This window comes from Anas acuta, chromosome 13 (genome assembly GCF_963932015.1).
Source record: "Anas acuta chromosome 13, bAnaAcu1.1, whole genome shotgun sequence".
NCBI lineage: Eukaryota > Metazoa > Chordata > Aves > Anseriformes > Anatidae > Anas > Anas acuta.
The window spans coordinates 19,648,358-19,674,692 of NC_088991.1; the positions used below are offsets into that span (position 1 = coordinate 19,648,358).

General features: G+C 50.5%; 1 protein-coding gene across 1 annotated transcript; it reads left to right on the top strand.

Annotated features, from left to right (window-relative positions):
• Positions 1-10,079: 10,079 nt before the first annotated feature.
• HMGN5 (high mobility group nucleosome binding domain 5) lies at positions 10,080-17,669 on the top strand. Its single transcript, XM_068697572.1, has 6 exons — positions 10,080-10,492; positions 11,510-11,539; positions 11,951-11,980; positions 12,915-12,965; positions 15,549-15,692; positions 16,975-17,669. Exons 1-6 carry the CDS (start codon positions 10,478-10,480, stop codon positions 17,020-17,022), a joined length of 318 nt encoding a protein of 105 aa, XP_068553673.1. The 5' UTR covers positions 10,080-10,477; the 3' UTR covers positions 17,023-17,669.
• Positions 17,670-26,335: the final 8,666 nt, after the last annotated feature.

Below are 26,335 nucleotides of genomic sequence, written 5' to 3' on the forward strand. Positions count from 1 at the left end.
AATTAAATCGCCCATATTTCTTTTATTAATTTCTCAATAGTAAGAGAGCTATTTTGAAGATGACATCCCTAATTCTGGTATTGCTTATGATGCTTATCTGAGTCTTTGAGAGTCTCATGAGATTTATGCATGTTCTGAAAACATAATGAGCCAAAATATTTATTTAGGATGATGGTACACCATAAAAGTTCCCCGGTTCAGGAAATTTCAAAATTTAATAGAAATAACTGGTGTGCTTCTAAAAACAAATAGATCTAAGTCCAGGAGATTAAAATTCTTCCAGGAATGTTTCTTCAGATGTGTTTGTACAGCTCCCTTCACGACCGTTTGAGAAGTACACTGGTAATTCCCATCTCCTCTGAAGCACGATTCTCGCTGTCAGGATGTAATCTGATAAATAGCAAGGAGCAGCAGAGGCAGAAACCGAAGCTTATCAGACAGAATGAAATAAACACAGGTGGAGAACTGGATAGACGCGTTCATTTGAACACGGTGTTTACCTGTCACTGTGCAGGCTGACTGCCTGCTTGCTGGCCAGCTCTCCTCCTCGCAACACCCCTCAGCTTCTCAGAGCTGAAATTCTTCAGGAGTGAGCTGTTCCCTGTCTGTTCTCCCTATGAAAAGCATGCCATAACCATTGCTCTCAACAGTGCACTTTAAAAGGCATTTTATCTTCATGAAAGAAGATTTATTACATTAAGAGCAATACATGAATTGGGTATTATTGAAACGACTACGTTTTCTTGACTCATAATAGTAAATTTCCTACTCTATTGGCAGAAAAGTGCCATGTTTTCTATTCCCAGGCTGCTCACGTAAAATCCATGGTATTATTTTTGTTTTCACTAACAGCTATGAAGTGTTTAATTATCCTTCTCAAGGTAGACTAAAACCTCAAACAAAATGGGTAAATTTGATATTATGCCTCTAAGAGGAAAACCTACGGTTCTTGTGCAGCCAACAAAACAGTATGTATATAATAGCAGTAACTGTTGTCTCCCCGATTCTTTTGTTCATTTGCTGTAGCATGTGGTTGTACAAGGCCATTTTGTCAGGTTACATCTTTTATTCCCATCTCCTTTGCTTAAAGGGAGATTTAACAGTTGAGTTTTGCTGTGGTTACTTGATATATTATGAAGCAGCTGTACTGAGTGAGCGGCAGCCCTCCGGCTGTATGGGGGGAAGCAGGAGCGTGAGGAATTGCTCCCCAATGCCTCGGCTGTGAGGCCAGATGCCCAAATGGATGGGCCATCCAGGAGACATGTGGGCATTTAGGATAAAAATGTTGCAGGTAACGGCAAAGACCTCACTCTTTTCTTAAACTGAAGACAAGGATGGGAGCTTTTGAGTGTTGGCAAAGTAAGCTGCCTTTAGAGAGACAAATGTAGTAGAATCTGGCAATGAAAGATATTACAGTAATCAGCTGCAAAATCCCGCTGGTGCAAAAGGTCAGGAAGCACGTGTGCTCCAAATGCTCCACAGCTTCTTTGCAACAACGGAGGGAAATAAATCCAGAATTCAGTTGCAAATCTTTGGCAAGTAACCTGAGAACGTGCCAGCTTTCCTGCTCTTCTTTTGCTTGTAATAGTGCCGGGGAAGATGCTCTCGGTTTGCCTGAACTCCTGAAATGGAGGAACGTGGGGTCAGTCAGGCCGAACCGTCAGCTCAGCGCTCTGGCTAGGCACTAAGCCATCTGCTCTTCGTTTCCCATCGCAGACAACCAGGCCAGCCAAAAAATGGAGCCAAAGGCAAGCCGTGACTCACTCACAGGACATCCCCTGACTTCACCTCAGCTCCACAGGAGCAATGTCCCCCTCTGGCACAACCAGCGTGCGCCTCATTTACTGGGACTGGAACCCCCCCGCTCCAGCACGCTGCTGGAAGGGACTGGGGTAGCCCCGGGGGGGGGGGCTGCTACTGCTCCTGCTTCTCTTTTGGGGAAGATTCCTTGTTTTTCGGGTCCCTCGGGCCCTCCCTGCAGCGGGCCGGGGCCGGGCCCCGTGAGGCGGCTCGCTGCCACAGCGCGCCCCCTGCTGCCCCGGGCTGAGGGAGGGGAAGGGGCCATTTTTTGAGTCGTGTTACATGGTCCTGATCGTTCAGCGTTTGTAGAGGCAAAGTCCATGTTTTAATTAACGTTATATTGCTCTGACGGTTCAGCACGCACGGAGCCACTCTCCGGGAGCCCTCCATTTTGGGGACCTGTGAACTGGAGCCAGGATTGGGATCTGCAGCGCGCTTTCGGAGCAACTCCCAACATTGTGTGCCGTGCTTGATGTGCTGGAGTCATGTTTGGTGATGTCTGCATGACCCCAAGCTGTCCCCAGGTATCACACATCGCCCTCCAGAGCCCTAAAATGCCATGGGGCCCTCAGCAGCAGCTCTTCCACCATCCTCCAGGTGTGTGCCCCTCACGCCACACTGCCTGACAGGGTGGGCATAACCAGAACCGCTGTGCTCAGGTGTGCCAAGCCTTAGCCATGACAAATGCTGACAGCCCTGGCAGATATTTTTGGCACACTACATCTCATATATGAGAAAAAAAAGCAGCCTGTGCTGCTGTGTGCACAGGCTGTGACATGACTGTGTGCAGCAGCAGGGCCAGGGCTCAGCAGCAGCTGCCTGCTGGGGATTCCCACTGCTGCCCCTGAAACCTCCTGTCCCGCAGCTGACCTCCATCCAGGGAGGGGCTGGCCAGTCACAACGCCTTGTTTAGAGTTTTGTCTCTCATTTTCCTCGTACTCAGGACTCCAAACCATCCCACCAGCTCCAAATGGCCACAGCAGCCCTAGCTCTGGCCAGCCCCGGCTGTTTTCTTCAAGTGCACTTAATTACTCTGAAGTACTTCAGGGAAACACATGGAAGGACATACCACAGCCACCCAGACTTCAGCCAGAGTAACAAGAATATGCACTCTTTGAATGGTGTTTTAGGCTGGTTTATCCAAATGGACATTCACAGGACGTAGCTTGCCCTGAAAGGCAAAAAAAAACAATCCAGAAGTCTGTCAACAGCCTCGCCTGGTGGCCGTCCCTGACTCAGGGATGGACTGCCCAGAACATGTTTTTGTACTCTGAACACTAAATCCTCCCTTCACTGCGCCTGTCCAGTGAGGAACCTGCAGTTCCTGCTTGCTGGGAGTTCGGAGCAAGCTGAAAGAAGAGGAAGTGGAGCTTCAAATCACTGCACGATGCCTGCCATACTAGTGGCTTACGTTGTTACAGACTTGGAGATAGCCTGTACATTCCCAGCTGCAGAGGGCTTGCAGTTTCCTAGGATCGAGTCTGTTTTGGCCAAAGGGTCCATTCACACCCTCCCCCTTCCCTCCTGAACGCCTTCCGTGTGTTCAGGGTGTGTAAAAATGGCTGCTGGAAAGGCTTGTGAAAAACAAGCGCTAAAGGTGGTGTGGCTCTGAAAACCTTCGCCCTGCTCACTTGGCCACAGCCCTCCCGGTTGCTGGGTCTCCCCAGGACCTGTTTATAAACACTTGGCACTGCATTCACCACCTCCTAAGGCTGTGTGTGGAAGCGGTTTTAAAGGAGGGCTTGCACACTTCTGCGTGTGCAGCGGGGACCATCTGGCAATGGTTAGTTTGTTATTATTCACTTTGTCGATTTATTCTAACCCTTACCGATGCTTTCAGCGTGAGACAGATCCTCAGACAAGCTTGTGAGTTCCTGTCTGGGAACTTCCCCAGCCTCCTCCACAATAAACACAGATGCAAAAAGCTCGTTTGGGGTTTCTGCTCCAATTTTGTCTTTTCTATATATTCCTTGTGTACCTTGATAGCAGATTGGTTCTAGACAGTGTTTCTCAGACTACAGACCTGATGAGACTGTAAAGCTTTTCAAGTCTTTTTGCAGGTTGTGTGTTAAACCCGGGTTTTTATGTAGCTATTTTTACATTTCACTCATGATCTTTTCTATTTTCCTCATTAGAACAGAAATAAAACTTTCTGCGGGATGCCTTCTTGCTCCCAGTAACCTCTCAGGTCCTGCCTTTTAGCCATGCTTCATTTTTTACCCATTTTTTCAGCCATGTTTGATCCTTCTGTGTGCTTTGTTGGCAAACAATACGTATTTGGTCAGAGCTTCCAGTGCAAAGTCTTTCAGTGGTCTCCACGTTGCGTGAAAATCTTTTACTCTTTTAGCTACCTCTTCTAGCTTTTTTCCAGAAAGCCTTCTCACTTCTACCATGCCCTCCTTTCTGAAACGAAGAACAACGGTGACTTCTTCGGCTTTTGTTACTCTGGTCAGAGTGGGGACTGGAGTATGCAACGGTCACTGTTTCAGAGAATGATGACTTAGGTCCTGTATGTACTCTGTCCTTGTCCAAACCCAGCATTGCTTCTCCTTTTGTGGTTGTTCTGAGCAGATGCTCTAGAAGAAGTCATTAATGGTGTCTGACCATTCACACTTAGACATAACAGCTACGTGGCCTACATACAGCCGTGGGAAATTTCCCACTGCAGCTGTTTCCCACCCTTGCTGCCTCCCTGGTCTTTATCACAGCTGGTAAGGTTGGTGATGGAGTTGATCCCATGCTATAAGGGTAGCAGACATTTCCACTTATTTATCTGTTGAGAAATCACCAAACTTGATAATCATTTTTCTTGTATTAGCTGAGGAAATTGGTTTTGAGGTTTATAATTCCACGTGATTCTTGCCACTCTTCAAAGCTGCCTTCATCTTCTCACATGCACCTTTGTATTTTTGGAGAGAATCGTTACTGCAATGGCAAGTGTCACGTGCCTCAGACCTGTCCAGCAGCGTACACCAGTGGGAACTGCGGAGGAAAAGGCAAATAAAAGACAGTGTTGGCAACCGATCAGCTGGTGACGCTGCTCATTTTTGCTTTGTGCTTTTTCTGGCTTCCTTTTAGTAGTAGTCTCAGTTTGGGCTGCTTTTTGCAAATTACATCTTCCTTTAAAGAAACAAAACGGGAAGAATGAAAGAAGTAAGAGACAAACTTGCTGCTGACAGTCAGCTTACCTGACTGCAGTGCATGGCGATTCCTTCCTCTCTGTAGTTTATGTTTAATAAAAGTCCGTGTTTGCTTTGGTGCTTGCGGTGGAGAGCTAGGCGGGAAGCTGTACCTAAGCCAAAAGGTTTCCCCTGAAGTAAAGGTGAACAAATAGACCAATGGGAATTCTAACCAACCAACAGAGTTAACACCCTCGCACTCCCAGATTAACAAGCACTAAATGTTTCATTGCAATCAATATCAAATTTGACACACAAGTCAATTTTTACCCAGGACAAGCCATAAAATTACCCAGGACAAACAATAAAATTAACCAAGCACAAACATCTCCTGTAGATCAATAAGCCACTCATCCCAAAAGTTACATACGCTGAGGCCAGCAGACACTTGAGATGCCAGGTACACAACATGAAAATGTGTCCTGTGGTATTTTGCCACAGAAGAGCATGGATTAACATCGACTCCTTACCATATGTGCCATAACTGCGAGCACAGAGAGAATCCCAATTTCCCCTGCCTCTGAATTCATGCTGATGGGGTTGTTCATAATTAGATGGAGGAGGCTGAGAGGTTTCTGTCCAGAGCCTGTGTTACGCTCGCTTCTGGGGTAACAGAATCTGTCAGGGCAGATTTCAGCCAGGCCGTGAAGGTGGCCTTGCTGTGCCATCAGCACACAGATGCATCTCCTCCACCTTTCTGCTTCCAGAGCTCCTGCTGCTGCACAATGGCATAATCACTGCACCTTCAGTAAGAGCAAGTCTTTGCACAAAGGAGGTGGAATAAAATGCCTCAGGTCTGAACAGCACGACCAAGAGAGCTGCAAGAATACTGAGATCCCATGGTGGGAATGAATCTCCTGGCATTCAAAACTCACATGGCGTGAGCTCAAAGGAGTGACAAAACAACGTATATCTAACTGCCTATTGGGGGAAGGCTGGAAATCAATCAACCAGGAGCTATGCTGGTGGATTTTGCCTCTGTTCAGAAATATCTTAATCTGCATCAATGCAAAAACATGACCTAGGAAAACATTCGTCAAGTATTAGAGGTCTCCTCTGGTATCAGGAAGAGGCTCTCCTCCTCTCTGCAGGAAATTCCTGCCTTGGGCAACAGCTGGGAAATATACATGAGATACTGTGAGCCAGCAAACAGCCTGAAAACTTTCACGAGTTGGTCAACAGCACCTTGGAGGATGTTGGAGAGATGTAGGTCCCCGAGATGATTGAGTAATAAATGCAACAAACAGCAGTCACACCACGCTGGCATCAAGTTGGGTTGCCTGATTTTGCAAAGATCAAGGGGCAAAAACTGGGCCGAGCTGTGATAGTTTCAGTCCGAAACTATTTTCTTGCACTTCGGTTTGTCTGTAATTTCCCAAAATTACAAACTCTAAAAATTAGTCAGCATTCGAGTACTGCTCTAGAAGTTTAGTGTGGGCAGCTGACTGCTTGTTCAGGGCGCTGGCAGTGTTGGGTAGTTTTGTTTTGACATAGGCATGGTATGTTTCTGTTTGCAGATGGAATGTTTTTACCTCTGTGAGTCAACAGCCTGGTTCAAATAGCTCTGCAGGATTCAAATTGTAGCATGAAGATTTCTCATGGAAGCAGTAGCAGATTAATTTCTGGTTTGTTGCTTTGATTTACTCTTGACATAGGCCAGTGATGTAACATAAATTCAGGCTCAGGCCTTTTTGCACCGAATCAAAACTACCAGTTGTAGCAAAAATGCCAGAAAGGGGTCACACGGTACAAGTCAATGATCCAGAGGAAATTACCCTCCTGGATCTAATTTGTCAGAAGGCTTTAACTGGCTGACTCTGTGCTGGCGACCTGTATGCCAGGTTAGCTGCATCACTGCATGGCTTTCTGACGTGTCTTATCAAATCCTTTTTGTCTTTCCAGAGCCAACATAAAGCTACTACACAGTCTTAAAGCCAACGTAAGCTCCGTGCTGTGTGCTGGGATTAATGCCAGGGAGCCTGTTCCCTGTCTGGTTCAGATCTCTGCTGCTGCATTCACGCCCGTGGAACCACGACCTGCTGTGAGGAAGGTGACCAGCACAGACTGAAGGTCCTCTGTGCGTGCCCGAGCACGCGAGCGCTTCTCTTACCTGCTGCTTGGTGATGATCACAGCTAAACACACAGCTACTGCTGCCACTTGGAAGAGAATTCAGCCAGCCATGGCCCATTTATTTGACAGGTGACTTCCTATTCTTTCCAGTTACATAAAGGAACATTTAATTACTCCTTCCACTTGGCCTGAAGGGAGGGTGTTTACAGTATCCGTAGGTATAGCCAGCTCTGTAATTTTCTATAGGCCTGCACAATAACAGCTATCTACACCCTCAGTGTCACAATATCTTGCCACGGTTTACCCTACCTGTTGAGAGGGAAGTGACCTTCTAACTGCTGATTTGTAGTTTACTCTTTGTAAAAATATAAAGGTGGAGAAGGCAAAGCACTATTTTATACCCGTGCTTACTCCCCAGCACCCACTTTGACCCGAGCTTTCAACCAAACTGCTGTCACACAAGTTGTTCTCCTCGGCTGACAGACTCTTCAGTGAATTCCTGCTCCTCTCCCACAATTGTACAAAGACATTTCACAGAATATGGAAAGAAGGAAATAATAGCTACAGGGAGCCAGGTGAAACTTCTCAAGGCAACTGACAAAAAGCAACTGAAGCATAAATCTTGTTAGCAGTGGAGAACTTCTATTACTGGACATGGATTCTTGAAAGAAGACCAAGGGCTCATGAAGTGCATTTTAGACAATTTTTAGCTCAGAGGATGGAGAAAACTAGTGGAAACACTATTTAAAATCTTGATTAATAAAAGAGAATGGCTGAAAATACAAAGTTGACACGATTGGAAAGAAGAGAGTGAGTAGTTACTGAAAGAAACACATCAGCAGAACAACAAACCATCCTCACGTGGAAGGCAGATAGGAGGTGTATTAAAAACCAACATAAAGATGAGCAGGAGAATAATGGAGCCCTAATGGCAGCTTTAAAGATAAATATTCAGTCTTTCTAAATTGTGCAAAAAGTGGAAAAAAAGCACACAATTCAGAACTGCTGTCATGGAATAGCACAGGCATGGGGGAACAAAAAGGGAGGCAAAGGTCCCAAATTAGTTACAGTGACGAAGAACAGAGAAGGATATAGGAACTTGCTCTATATATACACACTGAAAGTAGGAGCAAAACAAAAGAAAACCGCGCTTATTGCTGACAGAAGAGGAAGGCACCAAAAAAAAAGAAAAAAAAAAAAAGACCCCAAACCCCACACAACCAAAAAACTGTCTTAGTTGCTTCAGCCTTCAAGAGAACTGTAACCTGGTTCTCAAACCACCCTTTTTAGGAAGGGTGACAAGGAACACATAGCAGCAGGGAAGAATGTGCTAAATTGGATTTGGCTTTGTGGTTACACAAAAGTGTCTGTGTCTGGAAAATGCACTCCAGAGTGTTTAGGAGGCCAGCCAAATAAGTTTTTGAATAATCGGTGTGTATCTATAAAAACATCGTGGAGTTTGAAGGCTCTCCATTGACTGGAGGGAGAGGAAGGTGAACCTCAGTGGAAAATTGTTCAGCGTAACTCCAAGGTCCATGGAGAAAAACTCTGGACAGGTATGGACCTTGAGAATGAGGTGATTTAAAAAGTGACAGATCAGAAAGCCACTATGAATCTGTAAAGAAAAGGGGGCACAGCTTTTCAGACAGCAGTATCGCTGGGAGGGATCTGGGGATTACAGGTGATCGGAAAAAGGATCTGAACCAACGTTGTGATGCTATCGCAAAGTTGGCAAACACCATAGAGATAGCTTACCTAATTAACCTGATTATTGGATGTAAATGAAAGGAAAAGTCAAGGTTGGAAAGAATCTGGAGCAGACAAAGAATGATAAAAGGTTTAGAAAGTGCGAAATATGAGATTGTGAGACCTAGGACAACTTGCTTAGTGTAGAAAAATGAAGTTTAAACAAAGGACGTGGTAATTTTATGTGAAATGATAAAGTATCTAAAATGTTAACGTAAATTGATGCAGATTGTCTGTTCTGTACGTGTGCTAGGCACTGGGCAAAGAAAGTTTATGTAATTCACCACCAGCTTAGATGCTGGGGAAAAACTTTTTGTGGTGAGGACAGCCAAGTGCTGTAACCGGCTATCTGGGAGGATTGCAGAATCTGTGCTTTCTGAAGAGGTTCAACAGGTTTTCAGAAAGTTCAGCTGGCTACTGCCAGGAGCCAGGCCGTGCCTCAGCGCAGCAGCTCCCGCTTTAAGCCTTTGAGGTGAAGTTTGCAGTCCTAAAGGTGCTTTAAGTACACGCCTGGTGTTTTCACTGAACAAACGGATAATGTAAGCGTTAGAAACCCTGATGTTAGCGTTGTTATGTCAGAACCAAGGGCAAATCTCGCTCTGGCGCCACAGAAGCGCGGGGACTTCCCCTCAGGGCCTACCCCAAGGCCCGGCTCCCAACCCCCCCCCGGAGCGCCCTGCGGCTCCGCGACCCCCGGGGCCGGCCGAGGGAGCGCCGCCGCCGCCTTCCCGTCCCCCTGAGCCTCCCCGGGGCTGCGGGCAGCGCCCCGCGGGCCTCGTGAGGCCGGGACCGAGCGGACAAAGGCGGCGGCGGCGGCGGCTCCCGGGGCTGGCCCCTGAGGCGGCGGCGGGCGGGTGTGTGCGCGGGCAAAGAGGGGGGGGGGGGGGGGGAGTGTGTGTGAGGAAGGAGGGGGGCGGCCGCCATGTTGTCGTCCTGCGGCCTGCAACAACTTTCGGGGAAGTTTCTTCCCCAGCCCGCGGGGCGGCCGGAGGGCGGCGGGGGAGCGGCGGGGGGGAGCGGAGCGGCGGCGGGCGGCTGAGCGGGGGCAGCCCCGGCTCAGAGCTCCGCTCCCCTCAGGCGCGGCGCGGCCGCCGCCCGCCTTCCCCCGCGCGCCCGAGGGCGGCCGGGCCGCGCGCACTGCGTAGCGCCGCCGGCCCCCGGCTGCCAGCGCCTCTCGCGCTACGGCCGCGGCGCCGCCCCCCGCCCCCCGGCCCCGCCCCCTCGGCCCGCATCCCGCGCGCCCATTGGCCGGCGCGGCCGTCAGTCATCGGCTGGGCCCATCTGGCGCTCCCCATTCATGCAGTTTGGTTGCGTGTTGGTGGCTTTGACTGTTTGCAATAAAGAGGGGGGGATTTTTTTTTGTTCAGTTTCTGCTGCAATTAACTCTTGGGCCCTCGCGCGCCTTGCTTTTTTTTTTTTTTTTTTTTTCTTTCCCGTTTTTTTTTTTTTTTTGTGTGCGTTTTTTTTTTTTTATCATTATTTTTCTTCCTTCCTTCTTCTTCTTCTTCTTCCCGGAGGGGGCCAATTCCGCAGCGGTGCTCCCAATAGTTTATTTTTTTTTAATATAATTTTTTTTTACAGTTATTATTAATTTTTTTTTTTAATTATTTCCCACCGGGCGCGTTGCTTGCCCGCAGCCACCTCCGTCCTCCCGCTCCCCGCCAACTATTAAGGCGCAACTATGCCCAAAAGAAAGGTAAGTGCCCAAAGGGGGGGGGGGGGGGGGGAGCCGCGCCGGCCGGGGCACGGCCGTGCTGGGGGAGCGCTGCCGGGCCGCCCCCCACCGCCTCCCCGCCGCCGGCCTCGTCCCGGCTCGGGGCCGGGCCGGGAGCGGGGCCGGGGAGTGGGGGGGGGGGGGGGGAGCCCGGCGGGGGAGGGCAGCGCGGCGGCTCCATGCTGGATCGCGGCCGCCGCTGCCGTGTGGCGGAGGCAGAGGCGGGCGGGCGGCGGCGGGGCCGAGCGGCGGGGAGCGGAGCGGAGCCCCCCGGCGGGTGCCGAGCGGTGCCTGCGGGCGCTGCGTTTGCCTTTGTTCTCCTTCTTCTTCTTTTTTTTTTTTTTTTTTTTTTTTTTTCTCCCCTCTCTCTCCTCTCTCTCTTCCCTTCCCTCCTCCTCTCTCCCACTTCTTGTCATACCAGATGGTTGTGCAATGGTGATTTGGGGCCATTAGGCGGCGCAGAATTTGAAACCGGCCTCGGAGGGAAGCGCCGAGCGCGGCCGCCACCATCCCGGGGGGGCCGCCACCATCCCGGGGGGGCCGCCACCATCCCCGGGGGCCGCCTCAGCGCCCTCCCGCCGCGCTCCCCCCCCCCGACCCCTCGACCCCCAACCCCTCTGCTCCCCTCACGGCCCCGGGGGGGGTCCTCCCGTTGCCCCCGGGCCCCTCCAAGCCCCTCTGGGCTCCGTGAGGCGCGGCCGTGAGGAGAGCGCTGAGGAGAGGGGGGGGGCGCTGAGGGGAAGGGGGGGGGGGGAGGGGGGGGCATTGTCCTTGCGCGCGGCCGGCCCCGACCTTGCTGTGGCAGGTAATTTGGCGGGAACTTTTCAAACGCGCCACGCCGTGACGTCGGCTCGGCGGCCCCCCCGCGAGGCATGCTGGGAGTTGTAGGCAGGCGCCGCCCCCCTCGCTGTGGGGTCCCCAGCCCTCCTCACCCCCCCCCCCCCTCATAACCACCCCCCTTTTTTAACCACTCACCCCCTTCTCTCGCTTCCCTTGCAGGCTCCAGCTGAAGGCGAGGCAAAGGAGGAGGTAGGACCCGCTGCTGCGCTCCCAGGGCGTCCCACAGAAAGCACCAAGCCCCCAGCCCCCCCCCCCTATGGTCCCCCCCTCAGGGCTGTGGGGTCGGGGCCCTGGGCTGAGCCTGGCCCTGCCCGGTGCCCTCACACCCGTTAGAAACCCCCTCAGGGCTCCGTCTGTGGGGCCTCAGGGTGCTCCCGGAGCCAGGTGGGGTGGCAGAGCCCTAACAGCACCCTCTGGGGCAGGAGGGAGGCCTCATTTGGGAGGGTGTTGAAAAAAGCCGTGCTTTTAGGAAGCCCTCACCACCGTGGCCGTGGATTTATAAATCCCAGGGGTTGTAGGGGTCGATATGCTGGGTTATGGTGGGTTACTGTTGTGGTGGTACATGCGCTGAACTGCAGTGACACGTCTTTCTTTATGCAGCCAAAGAGAAGGTCAGCTAGACTATCCGCTGTGAGTATCTTTGTTTACCCTTAATACTACATTTCGTGGCATGTTAAGTTCTGGGGGACACTTACAGAGGAACTACCTTTATTCCAGTGGTACTGTGAGAGGCCTGGTTGGAGTATTGCAGTATATAAAAGTGAAATTTCTACTTTCCGTTTCCAAATCTTGAGCGCCACCACGTTACAGGCTCACTTTGAGGCACCTCATATGAGTTATACAAGGCGTTTCGTTCCCCTGTTAGTGAACACACAACGTGGACCCATGCGTTAGGCACCCAGAGTTGAGGAGTATTGGTTTCACGACACGTTTCTTCTCTGTGGGCCTTTTCCTTACAGGTGCCTTCTCGTAGCTGTATAAATTACCTGTGTTTCCCTTACACTTGCAAATTTTCCCATTGATTTTGATGGCCCAACTGTTGGGTCCTGAGACCTAGAGGGTGTAAATCTGTGTCACGCAGTAGGATTCAGCCCAGAGTTGCTCACAGACTTGCAGAGGCTCTTGGCACCCTTTTCTACAGACTGTTGGTGCACCCAATCTTTCCTAAGCTGTCTTGGAAATGCCAAAGAGATAACTGCTGCTATTTAAAAAAGAAACTATTTAATTTTAGTGAAAGCTAAGATGTGTGTTTGTTTATACAGTTGTGGCCAGATGTTAATACATTTAATTTTTGGCAGATGCTTGCCCTCACAGTACCATCAGACCGAGCAGTGATCCAGTTACTCCTCCTAGTCAGCATCTGTGCCATAGCCCCTGTAACATACACGAGGAAATGCGGCTTTGGACAGCAAAACAGACTGATCTGTCCCTGACGTTGCCTCCTAACTACCATTGACTGAGGCTGTCAGCTCAACATATTTGGAAGCTTTCAAAAGTTACCGATGTCGTGCTAAAACGTTTATGGGGTTCTTCTGACTCTGTTTCTTGCATGTGTTTTGTACAGAAACCTGCTCCGCCTAAACCGGAGCCAAAGCCCAAAAAGGCAGCACCTAAGGTAAGTGTTCCAGTGAACTCGAACTGAAGTCATGTTTCTCTTTTTTAAGGTGTTTATGCGGGAGAAAAGTCCACGGCTAATCATTTTGGGTTTTCATAGTTTCCTTTAAAGATTCGAGATTGGCTTATGTGAGTTAAAACAACGTGAAAGATGTAAAGATGAGGGTATGCAACTCCTACTGACACTCCCCGATCTTAAATCGGTTGTGGGGAGGCTTCACTGCTGCCTCGTAAAGCCTTTCAGACACTGTATTGTTGGGAAAACGATGCTTTGAGCAGAGATCAGAGGTGCAATTAGAGAAGGCATTGAAAATCATGCTTTTAATTAGTTTCTTAGCGTGTTTTCTTTCGAAGGCACTTCTCCCAGTTAGTTATCAGTTTATCGAATTTTAATCTCTGGAGGCAAAGTTCTGCACACTCGTTCCCTGAAGCTGGATATTTTGGGAAATGTCAAAAATATTGGCATGGCTGACAGGAGAGTTAAACAAAAAACTATTTAAAGTTCCCTTTGTGCTTAGGAGCAACAGCTTGAGGCATAAAAAGGGGCAGTTCTGCACTCCCTGAGGTGTTTCCCTGTGCCCCCTTCCTGACACAAACGTTCCCAGGGGTCACAGTTTGCGGTGGGTCTTGGTGTTTTGGTTTTTGATCCGTCTCTAAATACTCAGGTGGCGTCAGGAATTTGCTGCCGAGAAAGGAAACAAACCTTCCTTTTAACCTGTTCCCATTGTACGTTTTCAAGTTCTTCACCTCTGGCCGTGCAGCCCCAGCTCTAGACCCCATTCCGGAGCGGCAGGGAGGCGAGGAGCCCCAGTGCTCTGCATTTTTGTGGCCGAGCTGCTGGCAAGCTGGGGCCCGGCCTCCCTCTAGTGGCTGGTCCCCTGGAGGAGAGCCTGCTGCCAGGACTTGCTCCTGCAGCCCCAGGGCCACAGAGCTGCCCGTGGGCTCCCCAAGCCTTCAGCCTCTGCTGGTGACCACGCAGGGCTCCGTGCAGTTGCCCACGATGCAGGCTGTCAGTATTCTTTTCAAGCTTATTTTTTATATTTGAATGGAAGCTCTCTGAAGTTAGCTGACCTGGGATCAATACTGTGCAAAAGGGGATGCAAAAGGGGCTGTGCAGGATCCCAGGATCCTCAGTCTCAGCTGTGTTGTGCGAGATGCTTTGTCTTGGTGCAGAGCCCTCCCGTGGAAGCCAGTTTCTGAGGATTCTTCTCAAGTCGTTCCTTAAGAGAGAGGCTTTACCAACAAAAGGGTAAAAAAGTGGCGTTTTTGTTAATGGGTGAAGGAAAAGAGACCCTTCTACAAACAACCCCAAGCCCTTAAAAATCCTTCATGGCTTAAGTTGGGAGAGCAAGTGGCTTACACACGTGTACTCCTGGGTCTGGAGATGGTGGTGCTGCTAGCGGAGCCCTTCACAGCAGGCTGCTTCCGTGGGCTTCGGAGGAAGCTCTGCTGAGAAGGAGAGTGAGGCAGGCAGCTCCTTCCCCCTCTGTTTGGTGATGCTTTCCCTTCACTCTCACAAAGAGGCACTGCGTTTCTCTCCTAAGTCAGTCCCCAGGAAGGAGGAGAGGCTGGGGGAGAGCAGTCCCAGGGAAAGGGCTGAGTCCCTCGGGGAGGTCAGACTCATCAGCGTTACTGAATAACCGAGTGACTTTGCCCCTTGCTGTCTGTGTTTGCCCTGAGCAAACTCGTTTTTAATGCGAATTAATTTTGTGCTCCGGTAAGGTAGGGGCTGAAATAAGCAAGCGTGCTTCTTAGAACTGAGAGCCGCTGAGACAACCCCATCTGCTGAGCAGATGAACGTCTCTATTTAACAATTATCTGTTGATTTTTCACTTCAGGTGGTCGTTTTGCAGGTAGTCACTGTTCTGTTGCTGTAACCACGTTAACCAAGGAGCTGAGCTGCTTTGCTTAACGTGGTTACTGGCAGCAGGAGGCAGGTCCTTGCAAGCCAAACTCGTGAGAGTTTTGCTTGTCACTGGTCTGGGGTCAGGCTCTGACCTTGCTGTGTAGGAAACTGTTACTGCAGAAGCTGCAGCATCAAATTTTGCTTTGATTTACCCTGATCATCCTGACAAGAAGCTGCGGTTAATCAATAACTGCAAGGTGCCCGTTGTTCCTGAAGTGATGCTGGTGGGCCCCCAGCTTGAGCATCACACAAACGGTTCGTTACAGCAAAGAATATTTCGGGCAGGCAAGGGGGAAAGTGCTTTGACTGCAGCTTTGTTACAGTTTTCTAAATAGGCCTCAATGGCACATCTGAAGTATTCTGGCATTCCCACTAGTTGCACATGTTCTTTTTGTTCTTTGGTATGCCTTTCAGCAGCGCAGCAGAAGTACAGGCCAGTTCAACTCCAACATTTTTTAGCTAATTTAATTGAATGCCTATTTAAAATAGGAATTCTTTTAACCCCAGCCATGACTGCTTTTATGGTACGTGTTTCCCAGTAGCACGTTCGGGGCACAGCGGAAGGGAAACTCTTCTCCCTGGAAACTTTGATCTCATCTTTGGAGTTGAGAATGTGCGAACGCAGGCGTCTGGGGTGGAAATCAGCATTTACCATATCGTGGTCTGTTTTCTTAACAGAAAGAAAAGGCAGCAAATGATAAAAAGGAGGACAAAAAGGCAGCAACAAAAGGGAAGAAAGGAGCCAAAGGCAAAGATGAAACTAAACAAGAGGATGCTAAAGAAGAAAACCACTCTGAAAATGGAGATACCAAAACTAACGAGGTACCTTAGCTACAGTAAACATGGGAATAAACACAGATGTATTGCTAATACGTCTGCAGGAGCTAATGATTGGGGCCTCCCTGTCAAGGTGGCGTGTTTCACTGCCGTCCTGTTAAGACAGACCAGCTGCAGTGTCTGCACGGGGCGACTCCCAGGGAGAGCCTGAAAGAATAGCGTTCTCCTTCCACCTCAGTCCTGCTCTGGGGCAGAGCCCTTCCACAGGTGGTCTGTGCTTTCCTAGTGTCCCGCTCTGTGTTGGCACAAGAGCAATGCAGAATGGTTGGGGAACAATAGAGCTCAGAAGGATTGCGATCCAACCCTGAGCTGCCTTTGCCTATCCTCTCTGGACTGCTGGATTGCCTCTTCTGCTCAGCACGGGTTGGTACTGTGCCAGAAATCTGGTTTTAAGTTTTACACAATCCTTTAAAACAATTCTTCGCATCAGAACAATTCAGCAAGAGTTCTGCAAAGCAAAACGTGGTCTTGTCTCTTGATCTGCAAGCCTCTTTCTTACAGGTTCTTACTGTCTCAGCTACTTACCTAAGCTGCCGTTTGCTAGGACTAGCTGCAAGCTTCAGTCGGCTCCCGATGGCTTTTTCCTAGAAATTTTCTTGCTGATAGTAGAAGTGCAACATTTGCTACCTGTAGGCGTGGAATAGCCTCTTGTGTACTCTGTCGCTTTCGATTTGCAGTGATCTCTTCGTGTGTCTGTTGAGTATCGCTGTGCAGTCAATGGGTTGTTCAGTCTTTCCTTCTTCAAACTAACTCACAATCTTCTCTGCTCAAAATTAACGTGGGGCTGTTGTACTTGAAAAGATCTTTGGTAGGAGCTTTGCAATTTTCAAGTGTTGACTAAGAGCAGGCATTTTGATAGAAAACAGGGGAGCACCACCTTCCCTGCAGCTTGGACAAGTATCGTGATTTCATGTATGATTCTTACGCTTCCTTGTGACGTACGGAGATGAGGACGTGACCTTTCCCTAGCATACGATCGATCCTTATCTTAAATACATTCCAAATTCCTGCCTCTTTGGATTCACTTAACGCTCCAATATTAATTCCATCACCAAATAATGCCCTCCTGCGTTTCAATTTTTAGACTTACCATCAGCCAACGTGGTGTTGTGTTGGTGTTTTCGGTAGTAGCCGTGCATTCTTGTCTATCTACACCAAGTGTTGTCCGTGTGTGTACTAACAAACTAGTCTCTCTTTGATGCTTGTTAGAACGGAATCCGATTAGCGTTACAAATAATATTTTTATTCTTCCCAAACACTTTTATAGGCACCAGCTGCTGAAGCATCTGATGATAAGGAAGCCAAGTCCGAGTAATGTTAACCCTGCCCTATATCTCCATCATTTGGTATCCGTACCTCCATGCTGTATTGTTAACAGAGAGGAATATTTTTATCAACTATTTTATAAATGCAGGTTTTTTTAGCATGAATTTAATTATGGAACATCTTCATCTCGGTTACTTGGGAATTAAATCCCTAACAAACAAAGGAAAACAAAAAAAAAATCATTGTTTTTAAATTTTGTGATTGTAATAGTTTGTATGGTACATGGAAAGAATAAGTGGTGGTAGCTTTTGACTTCTGTCAGTGTGTCCCTTTTTGTGTAAGTCATGCTTACAGACTTCAGATTTTAATTTTACCCTTGTATGTGTTGTATGGTTTCTTAAAGTGGGGAGGTCTCAAAACAAATAACTGTGTTAAACATTCCAGTGGTTCTGTGGGTTGCTTTTATAAAGAAGGTGAGCTATTTTCATGAAAAAACCTAAGAGCTGGAAATCTGTTGTTTCCCAAATGTAATTTTATTTTGTCAGTTTTGAAAAAAAAAATAAAATAAATAAAAGTGTAATCATGTTTTTAAATGAAATACAAACATTTCTTTTAGAAGGGCAGGTTGGTTGTATGTACCCACTGTTAGGAATTTTGCTGGATTTATCTTAATAAAAAAGACTCCTCAAAAGCTGATTGTGGTTTGTTGCTTGTGCTGCTGGAGAGCCGCCAGCCTCCCGGAGAGGTGCAGGAGGAGAGGGCCTGAGGCTGAAGGAACCTCTGCAGCTAAAAGCGCTCCGTGCATGCGCCCCTGTGCAGGGGTGTAAACAGAAAGGAGTTCATGGGGCAGCCTCCCCGCAGCTGGGATGGGAACAGGCGATCCCATTTGAAGCACGCTGACTTAACGCCCCTTGGGAGCTGCAGGTGAAGGATTACCTTGTAAAACTGTTGCACACTCGAGTGAAAACGAGATATTGCTGTTGTCCCGTGTGCCTTAAGCTCTGTCAATGCTATAAATTCCGAAGGGTGTTGTCTCCTTTACATTCCCCTGCCTGTTGGTTAGGATTTTAGTGGGTTCCTGCCTCCTGGAAACAGTGCAGAAGAGCAGGGGCTGCTGCACAGCCAGCAAGCCCTTCATAGTATAAAATAATTTCGTGCTACGATGTTGAAACATTCACAGCACTTGTTCAAGTGCATACTTACATAACTTTTGTTTATAGTTCTCTTCTTTAAAAATGTATTACTTGCAAAATGTTCTCCTGGAATTGGTTAGCTTCCCCTAGCACGGTGGTGTGTGCGCAGAAAGTGGGTTCCATTGCCACGGGCTTGTTCTGGGAAACGGCAGCTGGACTGGGCAGCACAAACTGGGCTTTACTACGGGTTGTACCTAATCTTATTTCGGTTGCTGCAGCTATTCTCTGCAAGTTTTTCAAGGACACTTCACATTTTCCTCTCGAAGCCACCTTTTATATGAAGTCTCTCCACGTTGATGACCAACTGCAGCGTGTATTTAACAGGAAGAGAAACATCTGCAATGCAGAAACCTCGTGCTTTGCATGAGGCTGTTTTGCAGCTCAGAAATGTGAAATTCCAGGTGCCTGCATGTTTAATCTCACACGCAAAATCCAACTTGGTGGCCTGGTGTGATGTCTTATTAAATGTGTGTCCCCTGGTCAGTACCTGAGGGTGCTGCCTGCGACGTGATGTTTCAGCGTGCGTGGTTGTGGTGCTGGGAGCTCCTGGGTGTGTCCTGGACCTCCCCGTGCTTTGGACACAGGAGGTGTCTGACCAGATCTCAGGGACTGGCCAAATGCTGCTTGAAGGTGGCGAGAAATCCCAAAGAGAGCAAAATCCCAAAGGAGAAAATACATTTTGGAATGACGTGGTTTATAACTGCAATAACTCCCCCTCCAGATGGTTTCTCTAACAGGGCGTAAAACAGCAAATTGGGGACCGCGAGGAAGGTGAGCTCCAAACCTCAGCAGCACCAAACCATTGCAGTTCTGTCCCCCAGTCTCAGTGTCTCAGGCATTGTTATTTAAATAATAGCAGGCAGGGTGAATAGGGTCGGTATTTTCTTCTGAGCAAAGGGCTCGTCCGCGTGCCAAAGCGTCAGAGCCCGCCTGCACGAAGTGAGGTCACCCTGCGTGTCCCGTCGGGTCTCCGCTGTAACGGGGGCTGCTCCCCGGAGCCGTACAATTGAGTGTTTGGTTTTGGTTATTTCTCCCCCTGCCAGCGCCGGGGCCAAGTTGTTCTTAATTCTATAACTATTGTTATAATCAGATTCCTCTTTCAAATAAGCACAGCGAATTGCTCAAGAAGCCTTCAGCCAGACCTCTGCTCAAATCCCCAACTTGTCTGAGCGCTGGGGCGTTGGGGCGAGTTGCACAACTGGACGCGTCGCCTGCCCTCTGCCAGCTCCTCGTCTGTGGGTGCTGCACCAAGGGGAGCTCCGCGGCACAGAACAGCCCAAATTGCCTACGAGAGTTTGATTATCGTTGTTAATTATACAATTAGAGACCCAAGGACGGATGTGGCAGACGGATTGATAAGGTAGAGGTGGTTTGGAAGCGGCACGATGACGCTTTGTTGGGGGAGAAGAGGCACAGCTCCCACGAACAAGTGGAAAATGAGAATTGCCACGAGGTCCTTGTGTTTGGGGGAAAAAGGGGGTAAATGACGAGTTTAAAGTGGGAGGGAAGGAAAAATAACCCGCTCTGCCCAAAGCACGTTCTGGGAGAGCTGCAGGTACACCCTATGGCCACCTCTGTGCCTCTGATCCAAGGGGCTGCGCGCAGAAGCCGGGAGACCCAATGGCTCCGATTTTCAGCCGAAGAGCAACTCCCTGGTAGGTAATGGAGTTATGCTGGTGTTAATCTGATGAAGCAGAAAGCAAATTGGATCCCCTGAATAGAAACGGATGGCTCCTCTTCCTAATTGTCCCGGCGGTGATGTTCCTCCTCCAAGCAGCTGGCGCAGGAGCCCTGGCTCTGAAACCTGATTCCCGTGGCCGGGCTCCAGGGAGCTGAGAACACCCCTCGGGCTCTGGGATGCTGGAAGAACCTCCCCAGGTCCTCCCCAGCTCCCAAAACCAGCCCCGGGCTGGGGACAGGAGAGGGGCACAGTGATGTGGGGAGGGCAGCCTGTGGGCAGGGCCCCAGAGAAAGGCAATGCTGATTTTTCTTGAGGAAATGGCTCAAAACGCATCAAACAGCAACACCTGAGCGGTGTCCGAGGGCGTTAGGGTGAAATTGGGAGCGAGGCAGCACCTGAAGGCAGGGAAGGGAAGGGGATGCTTAAGGAGCAACGTCGCAAATGAGAAAGCTCCTAAAAGTGGAAATCAACCCGACACCACAGAGCTCTCGAAGGCATTTTAATACAATTGGACGCGTCTTAAACAATTCCAGACGCTCTTAAAAAAAAGGGGGGGGGGAGCACAAGTAAGGCAGAGAGCAACGTGGGATGGAAACCTAAGATTAGAGTGGCCTGGGCAGATCCAAACCAGGTTCATCCCGCTGGAAAGGACAAACAGGACCACATTGCTGCGGGGCTGCCGTCAGGGCACGGAAACGGGGCTGGGGGCAACTGGAGGCTGGGGGCGAGGGTTCTGATTTTGAGGCACTGCTGCGGTGCCCAGGAGAGGCTCCTCTGGAAGCTGCTCCTCTGCCCGTGCCCATGCCCATGCTGGAGGCGAGGCCGTGGTGGTTTTGCCCTCCTGAGGCACCTCCCTGCCAGCTGAGTGAGGAGCATTGCTCGCAGAGGGGATCGGGGCGAGCGCAAACCTGGAATCCACAGTGAAAGCTCCCTGTGAGTTATCTGGGCAATGAAATCCAGGAAAATCACCGGGGTTTCGTTTGTTTAACGTTAGCGGTGCAGGGGGGGGGGTGGAAGTGCATTTCTGGGAGCTGAAACCAGATGTGAGACGTCTTAGCCACAAGGCCTTCTGCTTCTCCTCCGCTTGCTTTCCCCTCCAGGAAGATAAAAGAGGCTGTGGAGAGTTAGATCGCAGCAACTCTGCTCTCACCCTCGCTCCGAGGATCCCGTCGGTGCCTCTGTGACCGCAGGTGCCGTGTTTGGGTTTGCTGGGCTGGGGCCACGGCTCCCCGAGGCACTGCTGCAGGTGGGCAGCAGAGCCTGGGACGGAGCTGGAGCACATTTCTTCCATCACAGAGCCCCGTCTGCCTTTCCCGGGGTGCCAGCCGTAGCTCCGTGCCACGTCCCCGCTCCGTTTTGCTCCAAAAGCAGCATTTTTGCCACCGAGGGGAAGGGCTGGGCTCCCCTCCCCACACCTCCGCTGCCAGGCCAAGGGAAGCCCTGCAGGAGCTGCCTTCCCCTAAGGCCTCTTCCCAGAAACCTTCCCGTGCTGCTTCCCATTACAGAAAATCACAAATCTCTCCAAAATTTTTTTCCCTGCTCCCGTTTTGCCCCCCGTGTTGTCCCAGGCTGGTTAATGTGAGGTACAGGAACGCAGCTCCTTGGGGTAAACCCAGACCTCTGCGCTCTGCCCGTGCCTGTGCAGCCCAGTGGGGTCCTCGTCTGTACCTGGACCATTACCCTGGGAGTAATTAAAATAATTAACAAGCGTAATTAACTGTTGAAGGGTAAAGGAGAGCCTTAGCACATTAGATCAGCAGCGATTAAATAAATTACCCTTTTTGTCTCGCGGAGAATTGACAGGGGAGGGGAAGAAAGGAGGAGGGAGCCGGATGGGCTCAGGCAGTGGCACGGGGGGGAAGTGAATAGGGGTCGGTGGCTCTTGTGTGGGAGACAAAGCGAACAAAGCCGGGCCACGAGAAATTACCCAGCGGCAGATGCAGAGCGGCCACACGGCACACACAATGCGCAATTAACGCCGGGGCGCTCGTTGCCCAAATGGAGCCCCCCCAAATGGCTCAGGCGGGACGGCGCAGGCGGAGACGCTCCCGAGGCGAGGCTGCAGCCCCCGAGGGGGCCCCGGCCCCGCTCTCCCACCCCCATCACCTCGTTTTATTAGATAACCAGCAGTGGGGATGCGCAGGGTGCAGCTGGAGCTCTGCCAGCTTGGAGGAAGGGGCCCAGGTCCCCAGCCCTCACCCCGGCTCCGTTCGGGCCAGCTCAGTGCCTCTGTGCCCCGTTTTGGCCAAGTGTCCCGTGGGACCTGTGCCCTTCCCCTCTGCCCAGCTGGCACGGAGGTGGCTTGTGTCCGTCCTGCAAGGCACGAGAAGCAAGAAAAGGCTCCATTCCACTTTGCACATCCTCCTAAAATCTGTGAGCTTGAAGGGAAAGAACCAGCGGGTCCATCGCAAACTCCACTGCAGGCCACAGGCGCTCCTCTGTCCGGCTGAATACGGTGAGGATTTCATTCCTAAACCTTTGTATGAGCTGCACTGGATGAACAGTGGTGGTTGCAAGTCAAAAGATGCTGCGCTCCTAAAAATAATTGGTGCTCCTCTCCTCTCTATAGCCTTCCAGCCCCACACCTGGAGCTTGCTGGATGTCCAAGTCCAGGCAGCCTTGTCCAGCACCATCCCGTATCAACCATTTCTGCTTCAAGTGTGCCAGTTTGGCTCAGCTGCCTTCTCTGATTGAAATCCAACACCTCTCACATGGTTCGCTTCTTGTAACTGACTCAGATTTGTTGTAACCTTCCTTGGGTGCAGAAGACGTGGCCCTGCCCTGCAGGTCCTGGGGCTGCAGAGCCTCCGGCTCCGTCCCTGTAACACAGCCCCTGGAGCACCTCCTGCTCCGTATTTATCGCTGTGCCTCTCTGCTGGGACTTGCACAAGCTTTAAAAGCACACACACAGACGGGTCCGGGGACATTTGGTGCCGGAGCTGGAGCCGTGCAGCCTGTCCGAGGGGGCAGCGAAGGACGCAGGAGCTGGGGCTTGCACCAAGAGCCCGACGCTCTGCGAAGTGGGCTGGAAACGCTCCGTGCTGAAACACCACGGGAAAAGGGCGAGAAGAGCCTAATGAAAGCCAGAGCAGGAAGCATGGGGACTTGTAGTGCTGTGAAAACCCAAACCAAAACACGTGCCTTTCTTTTTTAACTTCGGGTGGGCAGCTGGAGCTGGGGAGGGCTCCAGTGAGGGGCTCCAGGCGGGCATCCCCCTGGGATAAGCAGGTCTGGTGCCTTTGGTGGCACTGGGACACACGTGCTGATGCCTTCAGGTCTTTGCATTTGCACGTTTTATCGATGGGAAGCCTCGGTCCTAGCTCGGGGCACCAGATTTCCACGTTAGCTGCGTGGCTCATCCCAGAGGCTTCTCGCACCGGGGGTGTCCTGAGGCCGGCAGGCGAAGGGTGCGAGCCCCCCGCCCCTGCCCGGTGCCTGTTGGAGTGTTTTAATCGCCTTACCCCCAGATCTGCATGACAAAACCACCAGCTCGAGCTCATTTTGGTGATCGCTTGCACCAGAAACCTTCTGAGTTTCATCAAAAGCTTGGATGATTTTAGGGGCTAGGTTTTTATTCATTACAGCATTGGCTGACAAAACCCATTACATCATCCAGTTGGAAGAGAAATTCTCTGCAGCTGCTTGTGTGGCGCGGGGGGGGGGGGGGGGTTGTTTAAAAAAAAAAAATCAGACCGATTTTTGTTTCATTCTTTCAGGGCAATTTTCCTTCCAATTGCTGCAAAACTGTACGCTAAAAGGCTTCCAAAGTGGAAAGGAAAAGGGCAGCGCGCAGCAGTTTTAACCATTCTTTTTTTTTTTTTTTTTGATTTCCTTTCCAAAGACCTAGGGGGGGGAAAATAGCCCCATTAGGAGCCGGGAAGCCGAGCTCGTTGCGGCCCCGCAAGGAACTGTGAGGGCAGAGGCAGTGCCTGGAGCCTGCTGATGGCACCAGAACGTGACACTGCTCAATTATTTCGCGCTGCCACGGCGTCCAACCACTCCGTGCACCCTCTCGCCTGGTGCTAGAGCCCTGCCTGCTCCCTCTGCCTCATCGGTTGCTTCCCCTGTTTTGTAAGGTTAAACAATCTCGTGTCTTCTAACCCATTTAAGTTCTTCATCCGCTGTGACAGAGAGGGAAAAATCCGTCCCCACGTGGCTGCGTGTCCCAGCATCGCTGCTGCTTCTGCCCAGCGTCTCCAAACAGGGGGAAACCTGCCCGCTGCCTCCAGCTGGCCAATGCCATTGGTTTTGAGACATTTTACCTGTATCCCGGAAAAAAACGGGTCTTAACTTTAGGAGAAGGCAGCACTCAGCTGTAAAGGAGCCAGGAGAGAGGGGCCGGGGCTCGGCATCCTTGCTGCAGGGCAGCGGCATCTCCCCGTCCACCAGCACAGCGAGAAGCAGCCTCTGGGCAGTGAGGACAAGGCTCAGGTGTCGGGGTTATGAACTAGCCACCAGTTTGCCATGCCGGTGCCATCATCCAGGGAGTTTCTTTCAGTGGCAGAGATCTGGTTGGGTTTGGTTTATATTTTATCTCGGAGAGAAATCGGTATTTTTAATAGGTCAAGAGTTCGGGAAACCGAAATGAAGAGGACGGGCTCCGTCTCTCCCTGCTCCCTGAAGACGCAGGGCTGCTTCCCAATGCACATTAGATTTTAAGGTGAGTTACTTCGTTGCCATGGCAATATTATGCAGGTTTTGAAACGCCACAGTTTGGGTTTCTTCTAGGCCACCAAGCAGTCAGGATCCCGAGCCCCATCCCAGAGAGCTGCCCTACGTGTGGGAGCTCAGCTCGGATGCGCACGACAGAGCATCCCTCAGCCCTGCTAAAGCACCGAGACGCAGAGCACCTGGATGGACACACGGACAAGGGGAGAGCCACGGGGGCGAGGGCATTGGGGAGGGGGCAAAACGCAGCCTGAAAGCTGCTCCAAGCTCCGTTCTCCCCCTGCCTCCCCAGATTCCCCAATCAGGCTGTGAGACAGCGCAAGGTGGAAGAAAACCCAGCGGCTTTACTAATTAGCACTTATTAACGATGCTTATCTGGCCGTGTTGCGGTTGTGCTCCCTCCAGGTGCGCCACGCCGCCGGCACGCGCCCAGTGACAAAACCCACGTTTGCCCCAAAGAGCTTAAAATCGACTCAAACCCCATTTGGGGCCACACAGCTGTCCCATTTCCTTACTCCGTGGCTCCCAGGCCTCATGAATTTATTTTCTCACTATGAGAACTGCCCTAAAATAAAGGTTTGAGATACTTCAGGACTCCTTTTGGTGGGGATGCTGTGTCTTGCTGTTAAGAAATGCAGAGGGAAAAGGGATTCCCTGGTACGGAGACAGCTCTGTGGTCATTGGGTGAAACGTGCTCTGTGACTGTACCGGCGATTAATATTTAATGTTAAATATTTATATATTAAATATTTAAACCAGTTGCACCATGAAGATATTAAAATATTTGAAGTTAAATCCAAAATGCTTTTGACACGGGTGCCGTACCATGGATGTGTCCGACCGCCTGGGCAGCGGTTCCACTGCGCAGCCAAAAGCTCTTCGAGTAAATCAGTTCCAATTATTATTATTTTTTTTGCTATTTTGTTTGTCTGTTAAATTTCCAACAAACCACGCTCGGATGAAGGCACCGAGGCTGCGTGCACGCAGGAGAGCCGCCGGGAATCACCATGGCAGAGCCATTCCGGAGGCATCAGAGGCGCTGCTGCTGCTGCTGCTCGGCAGATTTACCCACGCACGGCTCTCCAGTTCCCCGACTGAGAACCCTATGCAGCGAAACGCTGCGCCCAAACACAATAGAAGTCTGGAAGAAAGCAGCAGCCTTAACAATGAGCTTCTCGGCTTTTATAGGTTTTAGCAAAGCCCATTGTGTTGTTTTAACGCTCGGTTTTGTATTTAGATTCCTAATATCTTCGACGGGGGGGGGGGAAGGGTGGAGGGGGCAACCAATTTAATTCGATAATCCCCCTAAGCCTTGCTTAATGCAGTCACTCTATTTTGTGCCTGTGAGTTTTATAGTGGTATTTTGGGTGGTTGCAGCGCTGCACTGGAAAACGTCCCATCATTTATTTTGCAGCCATCGGAGGGAAATGGCTCGCAGTGCCGAGCAGCCCATTCATTACGTTCACATTGTCAAACCCAACAAACCCCGTGCCCCCAGATGTGGCTCTGTGGATCTCGGGGCAATGATTCATGGAGAAGGTCGCTCAGAGTCTGGGTACAGATTACCAAAAGGAATATTAAAGCTTAAAAGGAGCATTAAACCTTAAACAGGAGCCTTTCTCGCTCTGCCAAAAACCTCGTTTGGAGCTGGATGGCCTTGGTGAGGCTGAAGGGCAGAAGGAAAGTTCCCTGCCAGGGAAGGGTTCTCCTCCCCCAGCTCCTGCATCCCCACGGGGATGGTGTGGATGCAGCCGGATGGGTCCCCGCAGCTCCCACGCCACGATTGTCTCGGGCTGAAGGGGGTGAAACTGCTGCAAGGC